At 75.1% G+C, this 19,645-nt stretch overlaps 1 protein-coding gene and 12 non-coding genes across 13 annotated transcripts; 7 read left to right on the forward strand and 6 right to left on the reverse strand.

The window, feature by feature from the left end:
- Positions 1-420: 420 nt before the first annotated feature.
- Positions 421-503, forward strand: TRNAL-CAG. Its single transcript has one exon. It is a non-coding gene; the product is annotated as a tRNA-Leu (tRNA).
- Positions 504-2,016: 1,513 nt separating this feature from the next.
- Positions 2,017-2,087, forward strand: TRNAG-GCC. The gene has a single exon. It is a non-coding gene; the product is annotated as a tRNA-Gly (tRNA).
- A 3,765-nt stretch (positions 2,088-5,852) lies between these two features.
- Positions 5,853-5,925, reverse strand: TRNAE-CUC. Its single transcript has one exon. It is a non-coding gene; the product is annotated as a tRNA-Glu (tRNA).
- A 318-nt stretch (positions 5,926-6,243) lies between these two features.
- On the reverse strand, positions 6,244-6,315 carry TRNAG-UCC. Its single transcript has one exon. It is a non-coding gene; the product is annotated as a tRNA-Gly (tRNA).
- Positions 6,316-7,570: 1,255 nt separating this feature from the next.
- On the reverse strand, positions 7,571-12,772 carry LOC119878995 (basic proline-rich protein-like). Its single transcript, XM_038589501.1, has 8 exons — positions 12,701-12,772; positions 12,384-12,592; positions 11,749-11,973; positions 11,518-11,662; positions 9,952-10,360; positions 9,265-9,441; positions 8,281-8,795; positions 7,571-8,017 (listed from the first exon to the last, which is right to left on the reverse strand). The coding sequence occupies exons 1-8, from the start codon at positions 12,770-12,772 to the stop codon at positions 7,571-7,573; spliced, it is 2,199 nt and encodes a 732-aa protein (XP_038445429.1).
- TRNAL-CAG lies at positions 7,979-8,061 on the reverse strand. Its single transcript has one exon. It is a non-coding gene; the product is annotated as a tRNA-Leu (tRNA).
- TRNAD-GUC lies at positions 8,684-8,759 on the forward strand. Its single transcript has one exon. It is a non-coding gene; the product is annotated as a tRNA-Asp (tRNA).
- On the forward strand, positions 9,531-9,604 carry TRNAG-UCC. The gene has a single exon. It is a non-coding gene; the product is annotated as a tRNA-Gly (tRNA).
- Positions 9,914-9,985, forward strand: TRNAE-CUC. Its single transcript has one exon. It is a non-coding gene; the product is annotated as a tRNA-Glu (tRNA).
- A 977-nt stretch (positions 12,773-13,749) lies between the features above and the next one.
- Positions 13,750-13,819, reverse strand: TRNAG-GCC. The gene has a single exon. It is a non-coding gene; the product is annotated as a tRNA-Gly (tRNA).
- Positions 13,820-15,341: 1,522 nt separating this feature from the next.
- On the reverse strand, positions 15,342-15,424 carry TRNAL-CAG. Its single transcript has one exon. It is a non-coding gene; the product is annotated as a tRNA-Leu (tRNA).
- Positions 15,425-16,829: 1,405 nt separating this feature from the next.
- On the forward strand, positions 16,830-16,901 carry TRNAG-UCC. The gene has a single exon. It is a non-coding gene; the product is annotated as a tRNA-Gly (tRNA).
- A 313-nt stretch (positions 16,902-17,214) lies between these two features.
- On the forward strand, positions 17,215-17,286 carry TRNAE-CUC. The gene has a single exon. It is a non-coding gene; the product is annotated as a tRNA-Glu (tRNA).
- The last annotated feature ends 2,359 nt before the right edge of the window (positions 17,287-19,645 follow it).

Consider the following 19,645-nt stretch of genomic DNA (forward strand, 5'->3'; position numbering starts at 1 on the left):
ACAGCAGTCCCCCGGCCCGACTCGGAGCGTCGCGCCCCCGGACCCGCCCCGCCCCCGCCCCCGCCCCGCGGGGATGGCGGCGGGAGAAGACGCCCGACACGGCAAGCAGGGCTGCGCGAGCGAGCCGGAGGCCCCGCGCCGGGGATGGGCCGCGGCGGGCGGCGGGGGCGGGGGCGGCGGGGCCGGACGCCGGCAGCAGGGTGCGCGCCCCGGGAAGGGGGAGGGGGCGGCGGCGAGGACCGCGGCGAGGGCGGCGGCGCCAGCAGAGTCAGTCGGCGGGCCGTTGGCCTCGTCGACCGGGACGCGAGTCCCGTCCGTCCGTCCGTCCGTCCGTCCGTCGCGCACCCACACGGCCGCCAGCCAGCTCCGGGGTCGGCGCCGGGTCCCAGCCAGGCGAGCGGCGGCGCGCCCAGGCCCGCCGTCAGGATGGCCGAGCGGTCTAAGGCGCTGCGTTCAGGTCGCAGTCTCCCCTGGAGGCGTGGGTTCGAATCCCACTCCTGACACGCCCACCTTTTGGCCCGCCCAACGCGGGCTCTCCGCACCCGGGCCTGGACGACGCCCTGTCTGTCCCGCCTTACACGCCGCTGCGGGCTGCGGGCTGCGGCTGGGGCTGCGGGCTGGCGGCGCCCTGGCACACGTGGCCCGGGACCCACGCAGCTGCAGCGCCTCGGCCCTCCCGGCCACAGGCTTGGCGCCCCCGCCCTCCCTCCCCCGCCACCTCCCGCGCCTCTCCCTCCTCCTCATCCCACGGCGGCCGCGGGCCTCGGCAACTCGGCAAGTCGGCGGCACGGCTCTCCGGGGGCTCCGTTTGCCCTCTTCCTTCCCGCCGCCGCCCCCTGCAGGCCAGCCGCGGGCCGAAATGCCGGCAGCCCCCGCGGGCCGGGCCACGCTCCCACTGAGGGGCGCGCCTCGCTCGCCTCCTCGCTCTCCCAGCCCCGCCCTACACCTCCCCCCGCCCGCCCGCCGGGAGCGCGGGGTCCCCACGGCCTGTCCTTTCCGCCGGCCCCCATTCATTCCGTGGTCTCCACCCCCTCCGTCCCCGGGGCGCCCACGAGGCGTGGCCACCCGGAGGCCTCACCACGGCCACACGCCCGCCAGGCGGGCAGCCGAGCCCTCCGCGCGCCAGCCAGAGACGGGACCCCCGCCCCGTTCGCTGGGCCTGGCCCGGGGGGCGGGGTGGGGTCCACCCCGCCGTGGTGGCTCCGGGGAGCCCTGAGCGCAAGGCAGCCCTGCCTCCCCGGGCCCCCTCCGCGCCGGAAGCCGCTGCGGGGCCGGGGCTCCAGGACGCCAGCGCGCTCCCTCACCGCGCCGCCCGCCAGCCAGCCAGCCGGCGGCCGCTCCGCCCAAGCGCACCTGCCGGCCTCACCCCCACCGCAGCCCAGCCGGCCCCGACGGAGAGCTGCGGGCAGAGCTCACACGCCTTTCTTTGGCCTCTTGGCTTGGGCGCTACTCGGCGGCCCCCATCTCCGACGACGACACCGACGCCGACACGCACACACGCGCACCCACCTCCCCCCCCCCCCCCCCGCGGCACCCCGGGAGCGCACACAATCCGAGCTCCGGGCCCCAGCCGGCCCCCGCCGGCGCGCACTGCACGGGCCGGAGAGCCATCCGCCCATGGGCCTTCGGGGGGGCGCCGGGAGGGAAGGGAAGGTCCGCGCTGAGCTGCGCCGGCCACAGACGCCCCGCGCTGCCTGGGAATCGGGCGCGGGTCAGGCTTGGCCAGGCTGCTCCTCCCGGCAGGACAGTGTCTGGCGGCGGCCCCGCCCCAGGGAGAGGGCGCAGGGTGAGCCGAGTCCGCCTCGGGGCCTCGCTGGGACCGTGGGCGCCGCGCGCCGGCCCGAGCCCGAGCCCGAGCCCGAGCCCGAGCCCTCGGCGCATCTGCACGGGCGCGGAGCCTGTCTTGCAGACCGCGGGCCCGCCGCCCGCCCCCGCGCAGCGGGTGCTCACCACTGGCCGTGCCGGGACGACGACGAGCGCCGCTGGGGAAGCCGTCTGGTGGCCGCCGCCACCGGTGCATGGGTGGTTCAGTGGTAGAATTCTCGCCTGCCACGCGGGAGGCCCGGGTTCGATTCCCGGCCCATGCAGCGCGCCGCCCCCTTTTGGCCGCGCGCGCCCGGCTTCCTCGCGCACGCGCTCAAGCCACAGGGCCTGAGCCTGAACCAGCTGTGCTCACGCCGGGGGCCCTGCCCTCCTGCCCCGCCCCGCTTCCCCCTGCCGACTTGTCTGTTCTGGTCTCTCGCCCGTGGCCGCCAGCCCTGGCCGCCACGCTCCACCCGGCTGCCCGCCCCCTGCCGCCCGACGTGGCCCAGGTCCCTTGCCCGGCCCCACGTTGTCCTTGCCCTTTTTCTCTCCATGACCCTGACCCGGACGGCGCTTCGCTCACCCACGTCACTTCAAGCAATGCTTCCAAGCACCGCCCGCGCCCGCCCGGGCACAGCCCACCTGCATGCTTTTCACATTCCCTCCCTCAATGGCTCATTCTACCCACACTCCCCAAACCCTCCTCTCTTTGCACGTCGACCGACCACCAACCATCTTGCCACCCCTCCTCTGGAGGGGCCCTCAGCCACTCCTTGGAGCGCGCCAGGGAGCCCCGTTTCACGGCCCGACATCCTCCCGTTGGCAGCCCCGGGATGCTCTCTATGGCCACCTGGCCGCGGTCTCCTTCAAACACGGGCCACTCCCCACTGCTAAAGTCACCGCGAGCACCAGGTCCATGCAGCCTAGCCAGCACCGGCGCCAGCACACCCAGCCTCGAGGGACAGCGCCACCGCCACGGCTGTCACCAGCACGTCGGGTCCACGAACGGCGGCGCACCAGCATGGGCATCACGGCCAAGGGCACGGAGGTCACCTCCCCCCCTCGCCCGGCCTCCACGACCCCCGCAGCACTTGGTCCACCACCAACCCCCAGGACCACCATCCCCACACCAGCACCAGCACCAGCACCAGCACCAGGACTACCACCACCATGCCAGAAGCAGTTGTACCAGCAGCAGCAGCAGCAGCAGCAGCAGCAGCAGCAGCGGCGTGCCCACCGCCAGCAGGCCAGCGTAGGCATGATCGCCAACAGACTGAAGTCCTCCGCGGTCACCGCCACCACCGAGGCCACCATCAGCACACCGGCACGGGTAGCATGGCCCACGGCCCTGAAGTCCTCCACCCTCCCTCACCACCACCCCACCAGCACCGAGTCGCCACCAAGCCCCAGGACCACCAGCACACCACCACCGCGATAGCAGCAGCAGCAGGACCGAGGCCAGCGCACGGGCAAGGGCATCGCCGGCGGCGGCACCGAAGGCCTTCCCGGACCCCCGACCCCCATCGCTCACCGAGTCCACCGTTACACCGGGGCCCCGGGGGACGCCGTCACCAACAGCGCCAAAGTTCGCCACCACCATCACCGGCGGCGGCGGAGGCAGCGGCGGCAGCAGCAGCACACGAGTACCAGCGCCGCTGGCCCCTCCACCCCCACCAGCCCCTCTTGCCCGAACGACCCCACCCCTGTCACCCCCTCCCCGTGCCCTCCTTTCCCAGTCCTCATTTGTCGATGATCGTGCGTTGCGTCTGTCCCTTTGGCCTCCCTGAATCTCAAGCCCAGGACGACACCTGACACCTGAGACGTGGCTGGTGGTCCCCATGACGATGACGGGGAATGGTCATCTCCGGGGCGGTGGAATTCCTCACCCCGTGGGAACAGCTCCGACACCCGGTCCCTCCCTCCCTCCCTCTCTCTCTCTCTTTGCCTCGCCCGGCCGCCGCGCAGCTGCCTGCTTGCCACCCCCGCCCCCTGCACCTCGCTCGCTCGCTCGCTCGCTCGCTCACCCCTCTCGTCTGCCCGGCCACCCTGCAGCGCAGCCCAGCGCAGCCCGCAGCCCAGCGCAGCCCAGCGGCCTCCCGGCACCTCTCCCGCCGCCGTCCACCGCCACCACGGGGTCTCCCAGCCCTCTGGCACCGGGACCCACTCCCCACCGCCACCCACCCCCACGTGCCACGTGCCGCTCCTTCCAGCCTCCAGGCTCAAACCCTCCATCTACCACCGACCCCTTGGACCCCACACCCACGTCCTACACTCAAGGCCGGCAGTCCCGGTCTCCCACAGGCTCCTCAGGCACACGCCCAGCGTGTCCCGTCCCCTACCTCACAGCTCGCCCGCCCGCACAGGTGCACAGGTGCAGGAGAGGCGCCGGGCAGGGTGCCCTGCCGCACCCGAGCCCCCGCAGACACCCTGCCTCAGTGGCCAGCCCCACTCTCGGCCAGTGCCCGCCGGCGCCACACGTCCCGGGCCCTCACTCCACGCACACACCCGGTACTCCTTCTCCCACTGCCCGGCTCGGTCCGCTCCTGGCCCTCCCCTCTTTCCGGGACGCTTTGCGCCTGTGCCCTGACCCCCGTGGGAGGCGACGCGCGGGGGAGAACACCCTCGTCCCGCGCTATCCCCCACCGTCGCGGACTCCCCGCACCCCCACCCCCACCCATACAGCCAGAGGGAGAGGCGAGGGCGCTGAGGGAACTGCCCGTGCTGACGGGAAGCACCCGGAGGCCCACGGGCGCTCCTCTCCACCGCCGCCCGACCGTGGCCCAATCCAGCCAGCGAGCCGCGGAAGGCTCACGCAGAGCGCGGGCCGGCCTCTGCGCCTCCGACGGAGACAGACGGTCTCTGGACACACAGCAAAGCCTTGGAGGGCCGGCGTGCAAGCGTTGGCAGGAAGGAGGCCGGGCGCTGCGGTTCACCTGCAGGAGCAGCGGCGCCAGGAGACCCGCACCCGGGCGGAGACAGGGCTGCAGGCTCTCCTGCCTAGGTGGGCGCTAAGGCGCCAAGGGGAACGCCTTCCGAGCGGCATCCAGCTGGGGCGCCGGCCACGTGGGGCTGGGGCCGGGGCCGGGCCGGGGGCGTGGGGTGGAGGAAGCTGTGTCGGGGAACACGCCTGCCCCTCTGCCCCAGGATTCGGGGTAGCGGTCGTGCAGTTGGACTGACCCGGGGCCTCCAAGGGCACCCCGTCTGTCCCCCGGGTGCCTCCGCCCCCTCCCACCTGCCCGGCCCGCGGGTTAGCCCCACTGGCCTCCTGCATCTATCTCCCTGCTCTCTGGCCTCCACTGCCTGGTGGTCCGGCCACCGGGACACGCCCACAACCGCTTTCCAACCACCGCCTGCCCGGGCGGGGGCGGCGGGGGCCGGCGCTCTGCTCCCATCCCCGCCCAAGCCCAAGACCACCACCCACGTGCGCCGCCATCGCTGGCGGTTGCCGGGCCGACGGCCGAGAGAAGGCACCCCGGGGGCTCCAGCAAGTGACCCCCGACTCAGAGAGAGACAGGTGGCTCACCCTCCCCACACCCGGCCCCCTCTGCCTCGGCCCGCCGCCCCCACATGCCCCCAGCGCGGCCGCCGCCAAGTAGCACCTCACCAAGAGCCAGCGGGGGGCCGGGGGTGGGGGGCGCTGCGAGCCGCCACGACCTTTCTCCCGGCGGCAGGGGTGCTGCGGGAGAGTCCAAGCACCCACGGAGGCCCGAGGCGCCCGGCCTGTCGGTGGCCTCGGCTGGGGTCGGACGGCGTCCCGGACTGTCGGGCCTGGGGCGGAGCGAGACGGGGAGCCAGGCGAGCGTCCGGGGGAGGCGGCCGCGGAGACGCCGAGACCTCCAGTCGGCCCACCTGCCGGCCAGCCAGCCAGCGAGGCCAAAAGGCTTGGGCCGGCCCGACGGAGCCCGCCAGGCAAGCCAGCCTTGGGCTCGACGGGGCGGGTGGCCTCGTGCGCACGCGCAGCCTCGGTCAGCTCGGGGCCAGGGAGACGCACGAGCGAGCTTCGGCTAAAGGGGTGTGCGCGGCGGTCTTGCGAGAGGAAGAAGAAAGGCTTCCCTGACCTGGGAATCGAACCCGGGCCGCGGCGGTGAGAGCGCCGAATCCTAACCACTAGACCACCAGGGAGCGTCAGGCTGCGCGCCTGGCCCGTGCGCCCTGGACCCGGCGCCTCCCTCCCTACCGCCCACTCGCCTCTGCTTGGCCTCCAGGGCCCCCGCCGGGCCACGCGCAGCGCCCGCCGGCCCCGCCGAGCCACCTGGCCGGACCGCCCGCCCGCCGCGCCGTCAAAACGCTGCGCGCCTCCTCCTCCTCCTCCTCTCTCTCTCTCTCCTCTCACACACACACACACACACAACACACACACGCACTCAGCGTCGCGCCCGGCTCCGGCTCCCATCGGGCCTGAGCACCGGGGCCCTGGAGCCGCGCAAAACGTTGGCCAGCTGCGTTGGCCGGGAATCGAACCCGGGTCAACGCTTGGAAGGCCAGCTATGCTCACCACTATACCACCAACGCTGCACAGCCCGGGCCGCCCCCGGACGCCGGCCCAGGCTCCGCACCAGCGCCTCCTCGCCCTCTCGCCACCGCCTCCGCCGCCTGCCGCAGCCCTGCCCCGACGTGCCGGCCGGCCGCAGCTCTGCGCCGTCGCGGGCGCCACCAGCGGCCGCCCGGCGCCCCACCCGCGCCACCCCCACGCAGCCCTGGCTGCTCCGCAGGCCGCCTCCGCCGCCCAGCCTCTGGGGGCGCTCTCGCCGCCTGCGGCTCCCGGGCCCTCGGCTGCCCGCAGATGCGCCGAGGGCTCGGGCTCGGGCTCGGGCCGGCGCGCGGCGCCCCACGGTCCCCAGCGAGGCCCCGAGGCGGACTCGGCTCACCCTGCGCCCTCTCCCTGGGCTGGGCCGCCGCCAGACACTGTCCTGCCGGGAGGAGCAGCCTGGACAAGCCTGACCCGCGCCCGATTCCCAGGCAGCGCGGGGCGTCTGTGGCCGGCGCAGCTCAGCGCGGACCTTCCCTTCCCTCCCGGCGCCCCCCCGAAGGCCCATGGGCGGATGGCTCTCCGGCCCGTGCAGTGCGCGCCGGCGGGGGGCCGGCTGGGCCCGGAGCTCGGATTGTGTGCGCTCCCGGGGTGCCGCGGGGTGGGGGGGGGGGGGGGAGGTGGGTGCGCGTGTGTGCGTGTCGGCGTCGGTTTCGTCGTCGGAGATGGGGGCCGCCGAGTAGCGCCCAAAGCCAAGAGGCCAAAGAAAGGCGTGTGAGCTCTGCCCGCAGCTCTCCGTCGGGGCCGGCTGGCTGCGGTGGGGGGTGAGGCCGGCAGGTGCGCTTGGGCGGAGCGGCCGCCGGCTGGCTGGCTGGCGGGCGGCGCGGTGAGGGAGCGCGCTGGCGTCCTGGAAGCCCCGGCCCCGCAGCGGCTTCCGGCGCGGAGGGGGCCGCGGGGAGGCAGGGCTGCCTTGCGCTCAGGGCTCCCCGGAGCCACCACGGCGGGGTGGACCCCACCCCCGCCCCCCCCGGGCCAGGCCCAGCGAACGGGGCGGGGGTCCCGTCTCTGGCTGGCGCGCGGAGGGCTTCGGCTGCCCGCCTGGCGGGCGTGTGGCCGTGGTGAGGCCTCCGGGTGGCCACGCCTCGTGGGCGCCCCGGGGACGGAGGGGGTGGAGACCACGGAATGAATGGGGGCCGGCGGAAAGGACAGGCCGTGGGGACCCCGCGCTCCCGGCGGGCGGGCGGGGGGAGGTGTAGGGCGGGGCTGGGAGAGCCGAGGAGGCCGAGCGAGGCGCGCCCCTCAGCTGGGAGCGTGGCCCGGCCCGCGCGGGGCTGCCGGCATTTCGGCCCGCGGCTGGCCTGCAGGGGGCGGCGGCGGGAAGGAAGAGGGCAAACGGAGCCCCCGGAGAGCCGTGCCGCCGACTTGCCGAGTTGGCCGAGGCCCGCGGCCGCCGGGATGAAGGAGGAGGGAGAGGCGCGGGAAGGTGGCGGGGGAGGGAGGGCGCGGGGGCGCCAAAGCCTGTGGCCGGGAGGGCCGAGGCGCTGCAGCTGCGTGGGTCCCGGGCCCACGTGTGCCAGGCGCTCCGCCAGCACCGCAGCCCGCAGCCCGCAGCCCGCAGCCCGCAGCGGCGTGTAAGTGCGGGACAGACAGGGCGTCGTCCAGGCCCGGGTGCGGAGAGCCCGCGTTGGGCGGGCCAAAAGGTGGGCGTGTCAGGAGTGGGATTCGAACCCACGCCTCCAGGGGAGACTGCGACCTGAACGCAGCGCCTTAGACCGCTCGGCCATCCTGACGGCGGGCCTGGGCGCGCCGCCGCTCGCCTGGCTGGACCCGGCGCCGACCCCGGAGCTGGCTGGCGGCCGTGTGGGTGCGCGACGGACGGACGGACGGACGGACGGACGGGACTCGCGTCCCGGTCGACGAGGCCAACGGCCCGCCGACTGACTCTGCTGGCGCCGCCGCCCTCGCCGCGGTCCTCGCCGCCGCCCCCTCCCCCTTCCCGGGGCGCGCACCCTGCTGCCGGCGTCCGGCCCCCCGCCGCCCCCGCCGCCCCCCGCCGCCCGCGCGCCCCATCCCCGGCGCGGGGCCTCCGGCTCGCTCGCGCAGCCCTGCTTGCCGTGTCGGGCGTCTTCTCCCGCCGCCATCCCCGCGCGGCTGGGCGGGGGCGGGGGCGGCGGCGGGTCCGGGGCGCGACGCTCCGAGTCGGGCCGGGGGACTGCTGTGCGCGCTGACGCGGCGGCCGGGGGGTCGGGCCGGGTGGGCCGTGGCCCGGGGCACGTGGCGGGCGCACTGGCAGGACGGGCGCAGCGGGATCGTCGAGGGGCCCGGGTGGGCGTGGTGCGGCAGGCAGGAGGCCGGCGGGCCGGGCGGGCGGGCGGAGAGGGGTCGGGCGCCCGGGCCGGGCCGCCGCCGCCGTCCTCGTTAGTATAGTGGTGAGTATCCCCGCCTGTCACGCGGGAGACCGGGGTTCGATTCCCCGACGGGAGGCGAGACACGCCCTCTTTTGGTCGCGGGCGCCGCCGCCGCGCTGCCCAAACGTACGCCGGCCCCCAGGGCCCTCCTTGTCCTCCTTCTCCTCCTTCTTCCTCCTTGTCCTGCTTCTCCTCCCTCGTGCCTCCGCCCGGCCCCGTGCGGCCAGAGGCGCGGGGCGACCGCGGGGGACCCGTCCGCCCGCGTTCGACCCGACCCCCCGCACCCCCCTGCCCTTCCTCGTCGGCCCTGGCGCCCTGGCGCCCTGGCGCGTGCGGGCTCGGCCCAGCCCAGCCGGGACCTCCTGACGGGAGGCTGGGCCGCCACGGGCTCCTCGCTCACGCGACGGACAGCTGCCCGGCTGCCGGGCTGCCCGTGGAGGTGGCCGTGGGGGCCGGGCCGACTGTGCGGGGCGGGGCGGGGCGGGGGCGGGGCGGGGCGCGGGTGGCGGGAGGGAAGGGAAGGGAAGGGAAGCGCGCGCCGGGGGCAGGGGCAAGGGGCGGGGCTCCCGGCGGGCAGCCGAGGGCCCGGGAAGCCGCAGGGCGGCGAGAGCGCCCCCCAGAGGCGGGCGGCGGAGGCGGCGGGCGGTCGTGCCTGCGGAGCAGCCAGGGCTGCGTGGGGGTGGCGCGGGTGGGGCGCCGGGCGGCCGCTGGTGGCGCCCGCGACGGCGCAGAGCTGCGGCACGGCCGGCACGTCGGGGCAGGCTGCGCAGGCGGCGAGGCGGTGGAGAGAGGGCGAGGAGGTCGCTGGTGCGGAGCCTGGGCCGGCGTCCGGGGGCGGCCCGGGCTGTGCAGCGTTGGTGGTAAATAGTGGTGAGCATAGCTGCCTTCCAAGCAGTTGACCCGGGTTCGATTCCCGGCCAACGCAGCTGGCCAACGTTTTGCGCGGCTCCAGGGCCCCGGTGCTCAGGCCCGATGGGAGCCGGGAGCCGGGCGCGACGCTGAGTGCGTGTGTGTGTGTGTGTGAGAGAGAGAGAGAGAGAGAGAGGAGGAGGAGGAGGAGGCGCGCAGCGTTTTGACGGCGCGGCGGGGGGCGGTCCGGCCAGGTGGCTCGGCGGGGCCGGCGGGCGGCTGCGCGTGGCCCGGCGGGGGCCCTGGAGGCCAAGCAGAGGCGAGTGGGCGGTAGGGAGGGAGGCGCCGGGTCCAGGGCGCACGGGCCAGGCGCGCAGCCTGACGCTCCCTGGTGGTCTAGTGGTTAGGATTCGGCGCTCTCACCGCCGCGGCCCGGGTTCGATTCCCGGTCAGGGAAGCCTTTCTTCTTCCTCTCGCAAGACCGCCGCCGCACACCCCTTTTAGCCGAAGCTCGCTCGTGCGTCTCCCTGGCCCCGAGCTGACCGAGGCTGCGCGTGCGCACGAGGCCACCCGCCCGTCGAGCCCAAGGCTGGCTTGCCTGGCGGGCTCCGTCGGGCCGGCCCAAGCCTTTTGGCCTCGCTGGCTGGCTGGCCGGCAGGTGGGCCGACTGGAGGTCTCGGCGTCTCGCGGCCGCCTCCCCCGGACGCTCGCCTGGCTCCCCGTCTCGCTCCGCCCCAGGCCCGACAGTCCGGGACGTCCGACCCCAGCCGAGGCCACCGACAGGCCGGGCGCCTCGGGCCTCCGTGGGTGCTTGGACTCTCCCGCAGCACCCCTGCCGCCGGGAGAAAGGTCGTGGCGGCTCGCAGCGCCCCCACCCCCGGCCCCCCGCTGGCTCCTTGGTGAGGTGCTACTTGGCGGCGGCCGCGCTGGGGGCATGTGGGGGCGGCGGGCCGAGGCAGAGGGGGCCGGGTGTGGGGAGGGTGAGCCACCTGTCTCTCTCTGAGTCGGGGGTCACTTGCTGGAGCCCCCGGTGCCTTCTCTCGGCCGTCGGCCCGGCAACCGCCAGCGATGGCGGCGCACGTGGGTGGTGGTCTTGGGCTTGGGCGGGGATGGGAGCAGAGCGCCGGCCCCCGCCGCCCCCGCCCGGGCAGGCGGTGGTTGGAAAGCGGTTGTGGGCGTGTCCCGGTGGCCGGACCACCAGGCAGTGGAGGCCAGAGAGCAGGGAGATAGATGCAGGAGGCCAGTGGGGCTAACCCGCGGGCCGGGCAGGTGGGAGGGGGCGGAGGCACCCGGGGGACAGACGGGGTGCCCTTGGAGGCCCCGGGTCAGTCCAACTGCACGACCGCTACCCCGAATCCTGGGGCAGAGGGGCAGGCGTGTTCCCCGACACAGCTTCCTCCACCCCACGCCCCCGGCCCGGCCCCGGCCCCAGCCCCACGTGGCCGGCGCCCCAGCTGGATGCCGCTCGGAAGGCGTTCCCCTTGGCGCCTTAGCGCCCACCTAGGCAGGAGAGCCTGCAGCCCTGTCTCCGCCGGGTGCGGGTCTCCTGGCGCCGCTGCTCCTGCAGGTGAACCGCAGCGCCCCCTCCTTCCTGCCAACGCTTGCACGCCGGCCCTCCAAGGCTTTGCTGTGTGTCCAGAGACCGTCTGTCTCCGTCGGAGGCGCAGAGGCCGGCCCGCGCTCTGCGTGAGCCTTCCGCGGCTCGCTGGCTGGATTGGGCCACGGTCGGGCGGCGGTGGAGAGGAGCGCCCGTGGGCCTCCGGGTGCTTCCCGTCAGCACGGGCAGTTCCCTCAGCGCCCTCGCCTCTCCCTCTGGCTGTATGGGTGGGGGTGGGGGTGCGGGGAGTCCGCGACGGTGGGGGATAGCGCGGGACGAGGGTGTTCTCCCCGCGCGTCGCCTCCCACGGGGGTCAGGGCACAGGCGCAAAGCGTCCCGGAAAGAGGGGAGGGCCAGGAGCGGACCGAGCCGGGCAGTGGGAGAAGGAGTACCGGGTGTGTGCGTGGAGTGAGGGCCCGGGACGTGTGGCGCCGGCGGGCACTGGCCGAGAGTGGGGCTGGCCACTGAGGCAGGGTGTCTGCGGGGGCTCGGGTGCGGCAGGGCACCCTGCCCGGCGCCTCTCCTGCACCTGTGCACCTGTGCGGGCGGGCGAGCTGTGAGGTAGGGGACGGGACACGCTGGGCGTGTGCCTGAGGAGCCTGTGGGAGACCGGGACTGCCGGCCTTGAGTGTAGGACGTGGGTGTGGGGTCCAAGGGGTCGGTGGTAGATGGAGGGTTTGAGCCTGGAGGCTGGAAGGAGCGGCACGTGGCACGTGGGGGTGGGTGGCGGTGGGGAGTGGGTCCCGGTGCCAGAGGGCTGGGAGACCCCGTGGTGGCGGTGGACGGCGGCGGGAGAGGTGCCGGGAGGCCGCTGGGCTGCGCTGGGCGCTGGGCTGCGCTGGGCTGCGCTGCAGGGTGGCCGGGCAGACGAGAGCGGGTGAGCGAGCGAGCGAGCGAGCGAGCGAGGTGCAGGGGGCGGGGGTGGCAAGCAGGCAGCTGCGCGGCGGCCGGGCGAGGCAAAGAGAGAGAGAGAGGAGGGAGGGAGGGACCGGGTGTCGGAGCTGTTCCCACGGGGTGAGGAATTCCACCGCCCCGGAGATGACCATTCCCCGTCATCGTCATGGGGACCACCAGCCACGTCTCAGGTGTCAGGTGTCGTCCTGGGCTTGAGATTCAGGGAGGCCAAAGGGACAGACGCAACGCACGATCATCGACAAATGAGGACTGGGAAAGGAGGGCACGGGGAGGCGGGTGACAGGGGTGGGGTCGTTCGGGCAAGAGGGGCTGGTGGGGGTGGAGGGGCCAGCGGCGCTGGTACTCGTGTTGCTGCTGCTGCCGCCGCTGCCTCCGCCGCCGCCGGTGATGGTGGTGGCGAACTTTGGCGCTGTTGGTGACGGCGTCCCCCGGGGCCCCGGTGTAACGGTGGACTCGGTGAGCGATGGGGGTCGGGGGTCCGGGAAGGCCTTCGGTGCCGCCGCCGGCGATGCCCTTGCCCGTGCGCTGGCCTCGGTCCTGCTGCTGCTGCTGCTATCGCGGTGGTGGTGTGCTGGTGGTCCTGGGGCTTGGTGGCGACTCGGTGCTGGTGGGGTGGTGGTGAGGGAGGGTGGAGGACTTCAGGGCCGTGGGCCATGCTACCCGTGCCGGTGTGCTGATGGTGGCCTCGGTGGTGGCGGTGACCGCGGAGGACTTCAGTCTGTTGGCGATCATGCCTACGCTGGCCTGCTGGCGGTGGGCACGTCCCGCTGCTGCTGCTGCTGCTGCTGCTGCTGCTGCTGGTACAACTGCTTCTGGCATGGTGGTGGTAGTCCTGGTGCTGGTGCTGGTGCTGGTGCTGGTGTGGGGATGGTGGTCCTGGGGGTTGGTGGTGGACCAAGTGCTGCGGGGGTCGTGGAGGCCGGGCGAGGGGGGGAGGTGACCTCCGTGCCCTTGGCCGTGATGCCCATGCTGGTGCGCCGCCGTTCGTGGACCCGACGTGCTGGTGACAGCCGTGGCGGTGGCGCTGTCCCTCGAGGCTGGGTGTGCTGGCGCCGGTGCTGGCTAGGCTGCATGGACCTGGTGCTCGCGGTGACTTTAGCAGTGGGGAGTGGCCCGTGTTTGAAGGAGACCGCGGCCAGGTGGCCATAGAGAGCATCCCGGGGCTGCCAACGGGAGGATGTCGGGCCGTGAAACGGGGCTCCCTGGCGCGCTCCAAGGAGTGGCTGAGGGCCCCTCCAGAGGAGGGGTGGCAAGATGGTTGGTGGTCGGTCGACGTGCAAAGAGAGGAGGGTTTGGGGAGTGTGGGTAGAATGAGCCATTGAGGGAGGGAATGTGAAAAGCATGCAGGTGGGCTGTGCCCGGGCGGGCGCGGGCGGTGCTTGGAAGCATTGCTTGAAGTGACGTGGGTGAGCGAAGCGCCGTCCGGGTCAGGGTCATGGAGAGAAAAAGGGCAAGGACAACGTGGGGCCGGGCAAGGGACCTGGGCCACGTCGGGCGGCAGGGGGCGGGCAGCCGGGTGGAGCGTGGGCGGCCAGGGCTGGCGGCCACGGGCGAGAGACCAGAACAGACAAGTCCGGCAGGGGGAAGCGGGGCGGGGCAGGAGGGCAGGGCCCCCGGCGTGAGCACAGCTGGTTCAGGCCTCAGGCCCTGTGGCTTGAGCGCGTGCGCGAGGAAGCCGGGCGCGCGCGGCCACAAAGGGGGCGGCGCGCTGCATGGGCCGGGAATCGAACCCGGGCCTCCGCGTGGCAGGCGAGAATTCTACCACTGAACCACCCATGCACCGGTGGCGGCGGCCACCAGACGGCTTCCCCAGCGGCGCTCGTCGTCCGTCCCGGCACGGCCAGTGGTGAGCACCCGCTGCGCGGGGGCGGGCGGCGGGCCCGCGGTCTGCAAGACAGGCTCCGCGCCGTGCAGATGCGCCGAGGGCTCGGGCTCGGGCTCGGGCTCGGGCTCGGGCCGGCGCGCGGCGCCCACACGGTCCCAGCGAGGCCCCGAGGCGGACTCGGCTCACCTGCGCCCTCTCCCTGGGGCGGGGCCGCCGCCAGACACTGTCCTGCCGGGAGGAGCAGCCTGGCCAAGCCTGACCCGCGCCCGATTCCCAGGCAGCGCGGGGCGTCTGTGGCCGGCGCAGCTCAGCGCGGACCTTCCCTTCCCTCCCGGCGCCCCCCCGAAGGCCCATGGGCGGATGGCTCTCCGGCCCGTGCAGTGCGCGCCGGCGGGGGCCGGCTGGGGCCCGGAGCTCGGATTGTGTGCGCTCCCGGGGTGCCGCGGGGTGGGGGGGGGGGGGTGGGTGCGCGTGTGTGCGTGTCGGCGTCGGTGTCGTCGTCGGAGATGGGGGCCGCCGAGTAGCGCCCAAGCCAAGAGGCCAAAGAAAGGCGTGTGAGCTCTGCCCGCAGCTCTCCGTCGGGGCCGGCTGGGCTGCGGTGGGGGTGAGGCCGGCAGGTGCGCTTGGGCGGAGCGGCCGCCGGCTGGCTGGCTGGCGGGCGGCGCGGTGAGGGAGCGCGCTGGCGTCCTGGAGCCCCGGCCCCGCAGCGGCTTCCGGCGCGGAGGGGGCCCGGGGAGGCAGGGCTGCCTTGCGCTCAGGGCTCCCCGGAGCCACCACGGCGGGTGGACCCCCACCCCGCCCCCCGGGCCAGGCCCAGCGAACCGGGGCGGGGTCCCGTCTCTGGCTGGCGCGCGGAGGGCTCGGCTGCCCGCCTGGCGGGCGTGTGGCCGTGGTGAGGCCTCCGGGTGGCCACGCCTCGTGGGCGCCCCGGGGACGGAGGGGGTGGAGACCACGGAATGAATGGGGGCCGGCGGAAAAGGACAGGCCGTGTGGGACCCCGCGCTCCCGGCGGGCGGGCGGGGGGAGGTGTAGGGCGGGGCTGGGAGAGCGAGGAGGCGAGCGAGGCGCGCCCCTCAGTGGGAGCGTGGCCCGGCCCGCGCGGGGCTGCCGGCCATTTCGGCCCGCGGCTGGCCTGCAGGGGGCGGCGGCGGGAAGGAAAGAGGGCAAACGGAGCCCCCGGAGAGCCGTGCCGCCGACTTGCCGAGTTGCCGAGGCCCGCGGCCGCCGTGGGATGAGGAGGAGGGAGAGGCGCGGGAGGTGGCGGGGGAGGGAGGGCGCGGGGGCGCCAAGCCTGTGGCCGGGAGGGCCGAGGCGCTGCAGCTGCGTGGGTCCCGGGCCACGTGTGCCAGGGCGCCGCCAGCCCGCAGCCCGCAGCCCGCAGCCCGCAGCCCGCAGCGGCGTGTAAGGCGGGACAGACAGGGCGTCGTCCAGGCCCGGGTGCGGAGAGCCCGCGTTGGGCGGGCCAAAAGGTGGGCGTGTCAGGAGTGGGATTCGAACCCACGCCTCCAGGGGAGACTGCGACCTGAACGCAGCGCCTTAGACCGCTCGGCCATCCTGACGGCGGGCCTGGGCGCGCCGCCGCTCGCCTGGCTGGGACCCGGCGCCGACCCCGGAGCTGGCTGGCGGCCGTGTGGGTGCGCGACGGACGGACGGACGGACGGACGGACGGGACTCGCGTCCCGGTCGACGAGGCCAACGGCCCGCCGACTGACTCTGCTGGCGCCGCCGCCCTCGCCGCGGTCCTCGCCGCCGCCCCCTCCCCCTTCCCGGGGCGCGCACCCTGCTGCCGGCGTCCGGCCCCCCCCCGCCCCCCCCCCCCCCTCCTCCCCTCTTCCCCGCCGCTCCTCCTCTCTCTCTCTCGCCCCTGCTTCCTTCCTCTCCCGCCTCCCCCGCCCTCGGGCGGGGGCGGCGGCGGCGTCCTGGGGCGCGACGCTCCGAGTCGGGCCGGGGGACTGCTGTGCGCGCTGACGCGGCGGCCGGGGGGTCGGGCCGGGTGGGCCGTGGCCCGGGCACGTGGCGGGCGCCTGGCAGGACGGGCGCGCGGGACGTCGAGGGCCGGGTGGGCGTGGGCAGGCAGGCAGGCCGGCGGGCGGGCGGGCGGCGGAGGGGTCGGGCGCCCGGGCGGCCGCCGCCGCCGTCCTCGTTAGTATAGTGGTGAGTATCCCCGCCTGTCACGCGGGAGACCGGGGTTCGATTCCCCACGGGAGGCGAGCACGCCCTCTTTTGGTCGCGGGCGCCGCCGCCGCGCTGCCCAAACGTACGCCGGCCCCCAGGGCCCTCCTTCTCCTCCTTCTCCTCCTTGTCCTCCTTCTCCTCCCTCGTGCCTCCGCCCGGCCCCGTGCGGCCAGAGGCGCGGGGCGACCGCGGGGGCCCGTCCTGCCCGCCGTCGACCCGACCCCCCGCACCCCCTGCCCTTCCTCGTCGGCCCTGGCGCCCTGGCGCCCTGGCGCGTCGCTCGGCCCAGCCCAGCCGGGACCTCCTGACGGGAGGCTGGCCGCCACGGGCTCCTCGCTCACGCGACGGACAGCTGCCCGGCTGCCGGGCTGCCCGTGGAGGTGGCCGTGGGGGCCGGGCCGACTGTGCGGGGGCGGGCGGGGCGGGCGGGGCGGGGCGCGGGTGGCGGGAGGGAAGGGAAGGGAAGGGAAGCGCGCGCCGGGGGCAGGGGCAAGGGCGGGGCTCCCCGGCGGGCAGCCGAGGGCCCGGGAGCCGCAGGGCGGCGAGAGCGCCCCCCAGAGGCGGGCGGCGGAGCGGCGGGCGGTCGTGCCTGCGGAGCAGCCAGGGCTGCGTGGGGGTGGCGCGGGTGGGGCGCCGGGCGGCCGCTGGTGGCGCCCGCGACGGCGCAGAGCTGCGGCCGGCCGGCACGTCGGGGCAGGGCTGCGGCAGGCGGCGGAGGCGGTGGCGAGAGGGCGAGGAGGCGCTGGTGCGGAGCCTGGGCCGGCGTCCGGGGGCGGCCCGGGCTGTGCAGCGTTGGTGGTATAGTGGTGAGCATAGCTGCCTTCCAAGCAGTTGACCCGGGTTCGATTCCCGGCCAACGCAGCTGGCCAACGTTTTGCGCGGCTCCAGGGCCCCGGTGCTCAGGCCCGATGGGAGCCGGGAGCCGGGCGCGACGCTGAGTGCGTGTGTGTGTGTGTGTGTGTGAGTGTGAGGAGAGAGAGAGAGAGAGAGAGGAGGAGAGGCGCGCAGCGTTTTGACGGCGCGGCGGGCGGGCGGTCCGGCCAGGTGGCTCGGCGGGGCCGGCGGGCGGCTGCGCGTGGCCCGGCGGGGCCCTGGAGGCCAAGCAGAGGCGAGTGGGCGGTAGGGAGGGAGGCGCCGGGTCCAGGGCGCACGGGCCAGGCGCGCAGCCTGACGCTCCCTGGTGGTCTAGTGGTTAGGATTCGGCGCTCTCACCGCCGCGGCCCGGGTTCGATTCCCGGTCAGGGAAGCCTTTCTTCTTCCTCTCGCAAGACCGCCGCCGCACACCCCTTTTAGCCGAAGCTCGCTCGTGCGTCTCCCTGGCCCCGAGCTGACCGAGGCTGCGCGTGCGCACGAGGCCACCCGCCCCGTCGAGCCCAAGGCTGGCTTGCCTGGCGGGCTCCGTCGGGCCGGCCCAAGCCTTTTGGCCTCGCTGGCTGGCTGGCCGGCAGGTGGGCCGACTGGAGGTCTCGGCGTCTCGCGGCCGCCTCCCCCGGACGCTCGCCTGGCTCCCCGTCTCGCTCCGCCCCAGGCCCGACAGTCCGGGACGCCGTCCGACCCCAGCCAGGCCACCGACACCCGCCTCCGGCCTCTTTGCTTGGACTCTCCCGCAGCACCCCTGCCGCCGGGAGAAAGGTCGTGGCGGCTCGCAGCGCCCCCACCCCCGGCCCCCCGCTGGCTCCTTGGTGAGGTGCTACTTGGCGGCGGCCGCGCTGGGGGCATGTGGGGGCGGCGGGCCGAGGCAGAGGGGGCCGGGTGTGGGGAGGGTGAGCCACCTGTCTCTCTCTGAGTCGGGGGTCACTTGCTGGAGCCCCCGGTGCCTTCTCTCGGCCGTCGGCCCGGCAACCGCCAGCGATGGCGGCGCACGTGGGTGGTGGTCTTGGGCTTGGGCGGGGATGGGAGCAGAGCGCCGGCCCCCGCCGCCCCCGCCCGGGCAGGCGGTGGTTGGAAAGCGGTTGTGGGCGTGTCCCGGTGGCCGGACCACCAGGCAGTGGAGGCCAGAGAGCAGGGAGATAGATGCAGGAGGCCAGTGGGGCTAACCCGCGGGCCGGGCAGGTGGGAGGGGGCGGAGGCACCCGGGGGACAGACGGGGTGCCCTTGGAGGCCCCGGGTCAGTCCAACTGCACGACCGCTACCCCGAATCCTGGGGCAGAGGGGCAGGCGTGTTCCCCGACACAGCTTCCTCCACCCCACGCCCCCGGCCCGGCCCCGGCCCCAGCCCCACGTGGCCGGCGCCCCAGCTGGATGCCGCTCGGAAGGCGTTCCCCTTGGCGCCTTAGCGCCCACCTAGGCAGGAGAGCCTGCAGCCCTGTCTCCGCCGGGTGCGGGTCTCCTGGCGCCGCTGCTCCTGCAGGTGAACCGCAGCGCCCGGCCTCCTTCCTGCCAACGCTTGCACGCCGGCCCTCCAAGGCTTTGCTGTGTGTCCAGAGACCGTCTGTCTCCGTCGGAGGCGCAGAGGCCGGCCCGCGCTCTGCGTGAGCCTTCCGCGGCTCGCTGGCTGGATTGGGCCACGGTCGGGCGGCGGTGGAGAGGAGCGCCCGTGGGCCTCCGGGTGCTTCCCGTCAGCACGGGCAGTTCCCTCAGCGCCCTCGCCTCTCCCTCTGGCTGTATGGGTGGGGGTGGGGGTGCGGGGAGTCCGCGACGGTGGGGGATAGCGCGGGACGAGGGTGTTCTCCCCGCGCGTCGCCTCCCACGGGGGTCAGGGCACAGGCGCAAAGCGTCCCGGAAAGAGGGGAGGGCCAGGAGCGGACCGAGCCGGGCAGTGGGAGAAGGAGTACCGGGTGTGTGCGTGGAGTGAGGGCCCGGGACGTGTGGCGCCGGCGGGCACTGGCCGAGAGTGGGGCTGGCCACTGAGGCAGGGTGTCTGCGGGGGCTCGGGTGCGGCAGGGCACCCTGCCCGGCGCCTCTCCTGCACCTGTGCACCTGTGCGGGCGGGCGAGCTGTGAGGTAGGGGACGGGACACGCTGGGCGTGTGCCTGAGGAGCCTGTGGGAGACCGGGACTGCCGGCCTTGAGTGTAGGACGTGGGTGTGGGGTCCAAGGGGTCGGTGGTAGATGGAGGGTTTGAGCCTGGAGGCTGGAAGGAGCGGCACGTGGCACGTGGGGGTGGGTGGCGGTGGGGAGTGGGTCCCGGTGCCAGAGGGCTGGGAGACCCCGTGGTGGCGGTGGACGGCGGCGGGAGAGGTGCCGGGAGGCCGCTGGGCTGCGCTGGGCTGCGCTGGGCTGCGCTGGGCTGCGCTGCAGGGTGGCCGGGCAGACGAGAGCGGGTGAGCGAGCGAGCGAGCGAGCGAGCGAGCGAGGTGCAGGGGGCGGGGGTGGCAAGCAGGCAGCTGCGCGCGGCGGCCGGGCGAGGCAAAGAGAGAGAGAGAGGGAGGGAGGGAGGGACCGGGTGTCGGAGCTGTTCCCACGGGGTGAGGAATTCCACCGCCCCGGAGATGACCATTCCCCGTCATCGTCATGGGGACCACCAGCCACGTCTCAGGTGTCAGGTGTCGTCCTGGGCTTGAGATTCAGGGAGGCCAAAGGGACAGACGCAACGCACGATCATCGACAAATGAGGACTGGGAAAGGAGGGCACGGGGAGGCGGGTGACAGGGGTGGGGTCGTTCG

This window comes from Canis lupus, unplaced genomic scaffold (genome assembly GCF_011100685.1).
Source record: "Canis lupus familiaris isolate Mischka breed German Shepherd unplaced genomic scaffold, alternate assembly UU_Cfam_GSD_1.0 chrUn_S2201H2401, whole genome shotgun sequence".
NCBI classification, from domain to species: Eukaryota; Metazoa; Chordata; class Mammalia; order Carnivora; family Canidae; genus Canis; species Canis lupus.

Bases quoted from the DNA above. Each gene is read 5' to 3' on its own strand.
- LOC119878995 (XM_038589501.1), bottom strand. From the start codon at position 12,772: ATGATCGCCAACAGACTGAAGTCCTCCGCGGTCACCGCCACCACCGAG. The intron at 8,796-9,264 runs GCCCTCGGCTGC...ACGTTTGGGCAG, and splicing joins GCCGCCCTGCGGCTTCCCGG to CGCGGCGGCGGCGCCCGCGA. The intron at 8,018-8,280 runs GTGCGCGCCCCG...TTCAGGTCGCAG, and splicing joins GGCCGGACGCCGGCAGCAGG to TCTCCCCTGGAGGCGTGGGT.